General features: G+C 40.9%; 1 protein-coding gene across 1 annotated transcript; it reads left to right on the forward strand.

The window, feature by feature from the left end:
- Positions 1 to 750: 750 nt before the first annotated feature.
- Positions 751 to 7,549, forward strand: TMCC3 (transmembrane and coiled-coil domain family 3). The gene is made up of 3 exons (XM_062640222.1): positions 751 to 1,688; positions 3,180 to 3,315; positions 6,066 to 7,549. Exons 1-3 carry the CDS (start codon positions 805 to 807, stop codon positions 6,366 to 6,368), a joined length of 1,323 nt encoding a protein of 440 aa, XP_062496206.1. The 5' UTR covers positions 751 to 804; the 3' UTR covers positions 6,369 to 7,549.
- The last annotated feature ends 964 nt before the right edge of the window (positions 7,550 to 8,513 follow it).

Consider the following 8,513-nt stretch of genomic DNA (forward strand, 5'->3'; position numbering starts at 1 on the left):
GTGTATATATACACACACTACATATATATTATATATGCTTTCACTATACATGCTATAGTATATATATGCTATATATGTATATACACACACACACTTTGCTGTTAAAACAGACTGAACCACAGCAGACCAAGTTGTGGAGCATCGTTATCAAGTATGCAAAGTCAACTGTGAGCCAGTTCTTTCACTGTGGTCTTTCACTAAAAACCAGCAGCTGGTTCCTGCAGAAGCATGCAGTAAATTTCCAAGAACTTTCAGCTGCTTGTGCAAAAACTTTGAATTGTGTGGGGGATTGGAATGGGAGGAGCATGTATCAAAAAAGGACTTTAATCTGGTAAAATATACTGAACAGTGTAACACTGCTGTAGAGGGAAAACTCTGCTCACATCTCTTATCAGTGTTTGATTTCTGAGAGAGATATGCAGCGATTATCAGTCAGGATCTGCTTGAAACTCTCAATGATAAACAATATATTTAGGAATCTTTCCTAACCAGGTGTTGTTCTGATTTTGTGAATAAAAGTAAGTGATTCTGATAAATTATATACTGGAATGCTTTGCACTCTTAATTCATCTCACTGCTTTCTTACTAGAGACAGGCAGTTCCTTAGGCCATTCGTCAACCTAGGGAAGTCAAGAAAAACACTGCTTGGTTTCAAAGAGAAGTTAATTCTGTTTTGCTACTATCAGCTACTTTGTATTGTGCACTTGTTACAATTACAAGTGGAAAAGGAAACCGAAAATTGGATTTAAAGAAGTAAAATTCAAATTCTTTTTTCTTTTTCTCTCTCAGGTGGAAAGACATGACATGAATACCCTGAGTTTACCGCTTAATATCCGCCGTGGAGGCTCTGACACTAACCTGAACTTTGATGTACCAGATGGGGTCCTGGAGTTTCACAAAGTTAAACTCAGTGCAGATAGCTTGAAACAGAAAATCCTCAAGGTTACAGAACAAATCAAAGTTGAACAAACAGCTCGAGATGGCAATGTGGCTGAGTATTTGAAACTGGTAAATAGTGCAGACAAGCAACAAGCTGGGCGCATTAAGCAAGTCTTTGAGAAAAAGAACCAGAAGTCTGCCCACTCCATTGCCCAGCTACAGAAGAAATTGGAACAGTACCACAAAAAGCTCAAAGATATTGAACAAAATGGATCTTCCAAAACTACTAAGGATACTTCCAAAGATAACTTGAAAGATGTTCAGCATGGCAAATCTCGTACCTCTGGGCACGGAACAGAGAGCAGCAAGTCGGGTGTGCCAGGTGTGTCTTTGACACCACCTGTCTTTGTTTTCAGCAAGTCTAGAGAGTTTGCAAACCTGATCCGAAACAAATTTGGTAGTGCAGACAACATTGCTCATCTCAAAAACACCTTGGATGAATTTCGGCCAGAAACAAGTTCCAGAACATACGGGGGCAGTGCCACTATCGTTGCCAAACCAAAATATGTTAGTGATGATGAATGCTCAAGTGGGACCTCTGGCTCAGCAGATAGTAATGGGAATACTTCCTTTGGTCCTGCTGTGGCAAGTACTCTGGACAGCCAAGGAAAGCTTTCCATGATTTTGGAGGAAATAAGAGAAATCAAGGAGACACAGTCCCAATTAGCTGATGATATAGAGAATTTAAAAACACAGTTTAAAAGAGACTATGGCTTTATTTCTCAGATGTTACAAGAGGAAAGATATAGGTATTTTATTTTTTTTTAACTGCTGTCTTGAAATGACTTTTGAATGAGCGTAGAAGCTGTTTGGAAAGTGTAAATGTGGCATGTGCTTGTGTGTGTGATATTTCAGAAGCGAGAGGAAAAAATAATTCCAGTCAATATCTGGTACCAAAATATTCCACTCCTTCCACTAACTGAAAAAACATGTAGAACATTAAAATTTCCTATCAAATGATGTGGTAGCTCTTTGCCTTTTGTTGAAGGCTTGTCAGAAAATTCTCTCATCTGACATACTGCATTATATGAATACCACATATAAGATGCCAACTGATTTGGAACCAGTGGAAGGATTCTAATCTACTGGGGCTTGAAAATTGCTAATCAGTCTACAGTGTAGCAGAGCTGACTTAGAGCTGTTAAGTGTAGCCTTCAGTCCTGCTTACCTCTCCAGACAATTCTCAGAAGCATTGCTATCATGGATGCAGTGTCACTTTGTACCCTGATGTAACACAGCTGTGAAGTGTGATTTTAAGTGCTGTAGCACAATCCCTTCTTGCATTTGTTACTTGGTAGTTAATTCCTTTACCATCCACTGTGGGAAGAGAGATATGTTCTGCAGAGGCTTGCACCTCCTGTACCTATATCCCATTTGTCATATCACTTGTTAAAGTAAGTGTTGACACCTGAAGTCTTTACTACACTAATGGGCAAACAGTATGAAATGCAATATTTAACATTTGCCTTGTTTACAGTTCTTGAAATAGAAGGGAAAGGTGGGTATCAGGTGGTAACATGGAGAAGGAGAGAACAGAGCAAATGGTTTACTGGACTTGGGACTGGGCTTCAGGAGAAGGCAGAGCAGCCTTTTCTGACAGCTCACTGCCATTGATGTCTCAAGCCTCCTGCCACCAGTGCTTCCATAGCTAGACAAATTTGCCTCTGTCATTTTTGTGACCACATTGTTTGCCTGTTTGTATATTAAATCATGTTAGAAATTCACACAAAAAAAACGATTTTAGTTTTCTGATTTAGTTGAACTGGTTTACTGCACACAGATGTGACAGAACAGGCAGTGCACATGAATGGCAGGACCTTGCAGTTGTGAGAGGGGATCCAGGGGAATGTATTTTTTCCTTTCACTACTTGTGAGCTATTAACTGGCTCAAGCTCACTTATGAAACATATCTTCTTCTCTAAATGAAGAGTGAGAAGTGGAAAAATGTGAGTTGGATGTCCTTAGGCACTGTTTATCGTTCATATAATTTGCCAATGATGTACAAATATTTGCTTTTTAACATCCACTGCCAGCAAGAAATACTCAAAAAAGGCTTTCAGTTTGCTGAATAAATGCCTATGGAGAGTTTCCAAAGTTCCACCTGATTTCTCTGTGCTCTATAATGCCAGTCAGATGAATCCATAGTACACAGAAATTAGCTTTTAGAATGTGTAATTGTTTTCATGATTAAGCATTACTTGAATAGAAGGCACTAAATTTAGACCTTTTCTCCTAATAAGATATGAAAGATTGGAGGACCAGTTAAATGACCTCACTGATCTACATCAACATGAGACAGCAAACTTGAAACAAGAGCTAGCCAGCATAGAGGAGAAAGTGGCCTATCAGGCGTATGAGCGATCACGGGATGTTCAGGTACTTGTTTTTCCTTATAATAAACTTGTAAGATTTTTCACAGATCTTGTACTGTGAAACACTTGCGTCTCTCTACATCTTTGTATTTAAGGAATCTGGGTAAACATTTAAGCTCATGTTTTGTCTGTTTTAAGTTGAAAACTGTCACTTTTAAATTGGTGACAGTCTCCACTTGTTTCAATGGATTTAGAATTTTATTTGCTGGAATGGATGCTGTAGCCTAGGCAGACTTATGGACAAAGAATGGCCTGGTTTAATTTCTTGCACCTGAGGAGGAAGGAATTGAATCTCCTTGTATTTGATAATGTCCTAACACAAACCTCTTGCTCAGGCTTTCTCCTGTATGTAGTCATATCACTGGCAAGGTTTATTATAAATTGAGTTTAAGGTCAAAAGAGAGCTAATTCATAAATAAACTTGTAGAATTGACAGTTGTAATTTAATACTTTCTGTGGTCACAAGAGTCCCTGTAATCAAAGCTGTAGGGTGTGTACACCTCAGTAAGCAGCTGTAGTCATGCCTGGCTTCATTTAAAAGCCAGTAATAATGTCTACAGTTTGTCCTGACAGCATGTAGTTACAGACTTGAATACCTGTATACAATATAAGCATTTATATAATGCATAATGGTTCTGCGCAGAGTCTGAGCAGGTGGGGAAAACTGTTGAAAACGTTAGCTTGCCCTACCTTGGGTTTAAATTCACTGACTACTGGGGAATGCTCAAAGGCTGTTGTTGTATTGGGTCAGATGGTAAAAAAACCCAAACCAACCCTGTCCTGTACCCCCCTACACTCCCATTTTTAAGTGTAGAGAGCGCAGGCAGCAGGACAATCAAACTGTTTCTTGGCTGCTGTGAGAGTTAGGAAACTCCTGGGAACAGAGTGGGCAAGGACGGTACTGAATCCAAGCATATCATAGGTTACTCTGTAGGTTTAAAGAAGAGAGGTGTTTCATGCAGGACTCCTGTGAAGGTATCCTGAGGATGTGAAAACGGAATGAGCCCAGAGTTCTCCAGCAGAAGGGCTGTGAAATGTTTGCTAGCTCATTAGCAGAACCCTGCAGGGGTGTCAGACACTTCTAAAACTGATTGAATTGCTACACCAATGCAGCCTTGTTTCTTTTATCTCTGTATAGTTGGGCCTGTTTAAACCTGTCTTGTTAGGGGTTTGCAAATAGGCAAAAATAGAGGAAAAGTGTTTAAATTGTGGATATTTTAAGTAACAACCTGCCTTTGGAGTGCTCTGTCCTGAAGGGATGGATAGATTGTTTTTAAAACATTTGCTCCACCACTCAGTGCAGAACTGCAGGGAGTAGATTTATGTAGCACGAGATGATTTGGGAGTAACTTATGGTCAGAGTAGAAGAAAGAAGCAGGGAAGTTCTTTAGTGTGTAATGGAGAGCATGCATGAACTGTAAGGGACTTTGTGCCACCCATTAAGAACTATCTTCTGTATTATCACTAATTCTTGGACCAATGAAAGGAAGCCATCTTTCGTAAGGTGCTGTGCCACATGCTTGGTGCTGACTTTGGTGCCAGGCTGGTCACATGGTACGGCAGTTCAGTGTGCAGCTGATAACTCTGTGCAGTGGTTTTGTCTATTTTCACACAAAAGGTTGGGTTGAATCGGCTTCTTACTGCATGACCAGGTGAACACCCCTGGAGTGCAAAGAAAATGTCTGGAGTTTGAGAATGGGGAAGGAAGTTGGGATGCTGGAGCATGATTTTTCCTTTTTACATGGTGATAAACATTTGTCAAGTTCATGGTGCCCAAATCACAAACTCAGCAAAAAATGGCATTTTGGCAAGTATATGGAACAGTCAGAATTTTTTCCCTGTTTCACTTTGAGAGGACTTAAGTGTGGCTTAGTGGCTTAGGAAGCATTTTACTTGAAAACCATTTTTAGTCCACACTCAAGCAGAAGAGAGAGGTCTGCTTTCTTTAGGGCAAAACTTACGACTTTTAAGTGGATTATGTCACATGACGGAGAGAATATCTTAAAGTATCACTACAGATTTCTTCACTGCCTCAGCTGCCACTTGGGGTATGGATTAATGAGCCTTCATGCTGACAGGTTGCATGGAGGAATGCCCCATCCCTGGCAGTGTTCAAGGCCAGGCTGGATGGGGCTTTGAGCAACCTGGTCTAGTGGAAGGTGTCCCTGCTCATGGCAAGGGGGTTGGAACTGTATGAGCTTTAAGGTCCCTTCCAACCCAAATCATTCTGTGACGCATCGCAGCACTGTACTATGGGTGGCTTTGAGAGGAAAAGTATTGTAGACCAGAGAGGTGGTGTAAATCAAACGCTACGTGTTGCAAAGTAGATTAATTAGTAGCACAGCAAGCCTGTACTACCCTAACGTCTTCTATAGCATATAAGAAGAAACTTACTTTGCTGTTTTAATGTAGTGAAAGTTGCCATGGCAACAGCTTTCCCAGTGTTTCATCACATCAGCATATGCAGAAAACATCCATCATGAACATTACACTTATAATCCTTTTTCTCAAGCATGAAAAATATAAAAACTACATTTCGGAGAGTGCTGTCAGACTTCCTTATGCCTGAGCAGACAGCGATACACATGTGCATATAGAGATGTGCATTCATTTTCTTTAGAAAAGTTGGTGGTTCATTCATATGTTAGGAGTCTGTAATAAATTAGACTTCTAGCTGCTGGGTGGCTCTGTAGCTAAAACAGGAATGTGGTGTATGGAATTCCAGCTGCCCTAATTCTTGTTCTCTGTCTCCAGGAAGCCTTGGAATCATGCCAGACCCGGGTCTCCAAACTGGAGCTCCACCAGCAAGAACAGCAAGCACAGCAGTCCGAAACCGTTAATGCCAAAGTGCTCCTGGGGAAATGTATCAACGTGATCCTGGCCTTCATGACTGTCATCTTGGTGTGCGTTTCTACCATTGCGAAGTTCATTGCTCCGATGATGAAGAGCCGCTTTCATATCATCTGCACTTTTTTCGCAGTGACGCTGCTGGCAATATTTTGTAAAAACTGGGATCATATTGTCTGTGCCATAGAAAGGATGATCATACCGAGATGAAGCCGCTGGCCTGGCTGCGTTCCTTTTTAGTTTTTGTTACCGCTCCCCTCGTTGTTTTGTAAGTGCAGTGTGTACAAATTATTTTTGTCAGTTTCAATGTGCAGACTGGAGGGAGAAGGCTACAAAGACTCCTGGACTTTGAGGTGTAAATACATAAATACATACTTGTTGGCAGTCTGTTGCCTGTTCAATCCGATTGTGTCTAACTGGCTGTATCCGTGACCAACTGCTTGCTTATATCAGTCTCCTGCCTTAATCCAATGGGTTTTCCACTTTGCAAATCCACACTCACAAAAGATGGTGTGATGCTCCACCAAGGGATCCAGGCAACTGCAAAGTGTGAGGTGTGCTTTTTGCTAGGCTGGAGTGCAGAGAGAGTGATCAGGAGGGAGTGCACCACAATGTGTATTGTCAGCCCTGTTAGACTAATAAGTTAATTTTCTCTCTGGATCCAACTAGAATGATAAGCCAAATGATAGTGTCACATGTGTTAATAGTTCTTGATTCTAAATTCATGCATATCTGTATATGGGAGTTTTAGTTTTCAGGACCAGCAAAACTTGATGCTTCTGCTAGTAACCTTTTTGCACAGAGAGTTTATTGTTTGTAAATTAGACCAGTGCTAACTGTGATCAACAGTCATCGGTTGTTCTATCCTGGCACTGTTCACTACTGCATTCAGGGAAGACATAAATCTGGTGTAAGACTTCCAAAGATGCACTGAATTGAATGATGAGCTCTCCAGGCCACTGTGTTAAGGAGTATAGAAGCAAGTACTTGTGGGGAGGCTGTCATGCAGACCAAAGCACTCACTTGCTTCAAGCCCTGAAACTGGCAAGGGGAAAAAAATACACATCAAGCTGACACTCGGGTTAGCCTGTGTGAGCACTGAATTGCTGGGGTGCTCTGACTGAATGCAGAACAGGTAGGTGGTGGGACTCTGGGTACGGTGGATTCTTCTCCTATGTCAAATTAAGGATGTGGAAGGATGAGGGGACAGCTTTTTAGGAGAGCAGGGAGTTAAACTTCTGTAAATATCCAAACACTGTGCAGACTCTCTTGACAAACATTCCTGAAAATAATGTGTTAGCATAGTACCACTACTGGGACACAGGGTTGGATTTGTTTTCTTACTGGAATTTATTTTGCTTGATTTAAGAACTGCAGAAAGAAAAAAATAAATCCGTGGCTCTCAGCCCTGATGTAAACCAAGATCGTAAATGAAAACCAGACAAACCAAACAACAAAATGAAACAAACCACCACAAGCAAAATTCTTCTCTGTTCTCCATTAAATACAATCTCCAGTTATTTGATGTTCAGTGTTACTTGCTTAGAAAAAATTGTCATGACAGATATTCTTTTCAGTTGTTATGCTGCTTTTTATGAGGAGGGGGGAAAGGGGTTACTTGGTGTGTATTTGTTTTTAATCGAGTACAATAGTTGATGTAGATATTTGGAAGACCTTATTCTGAGGGGAGGAAGTGGGCACGGGGAGGCAGGGGAAGAGCTTTGACATTTTACCATGATTGGATTAACAGTGAATACAGTTACTTTTTGTGACTTCAGGGACCGAAGGAAGGACAGAATTAGATGCATAAATAATGATATGACTCAGCATTTAGAAAATTCAATTAAAACACTTATTTTTTATGTGTGCTACATCTTTGAACAGAGAAATCAGAAAGGATTGTGCTGGCTTACAGGCACTGGAAATAGATCAGATCAGGCACACCCATGTTATCCTAACCCAGCCCTGCCTTCTCTTCAGAGGAAGGTGGAGTGGAAAGCCAAAGTCCTGCAAAGAGGGATATGACTTTCTAAAGCCCAGACTTACCAATTGGTTTATCCCTGGCTGTGTCAGGAAGAATTATTATATAGATACATTCTTCCTTATCTTTTTGTTCTCTTTGCCTTTACCCCAATATTCCTGGTATCCCCTGAAGAAGGAAAGATCAGGGAGACCTTTCTTCTAGTGTCTCTTCACCCATTTCAGTGCTGTATGCATGCATTGCAATTGGCCTTCACCCTTAAATTCCAAATACCTGCACTTAGCCTCCTTTTACAGCTGGCTAATAAACTGAGGGGATTGCTTCCACTGAAGATAAGCTCATGAACTTATCTTCACAGGAAGGTCACTTCCACA

The sequence above is a fragment of the Pezoporus occidentalis genome, unplaced genomic scaffold (assembly GCF_034315485.1).
Source record: "Pezoporus occidentalis ecotype Australia unplaced genomic scaffold, CSIRO_AGI_Poc_V1 ctg630, whole genome shotgun sequence".
Taxonomy (NCBI): Eukaryota; Metazoa; Chordata; class Aves; order Psittaciformes; family Psittacidae; genus Pezoporus; species Pezoporus occidentalis.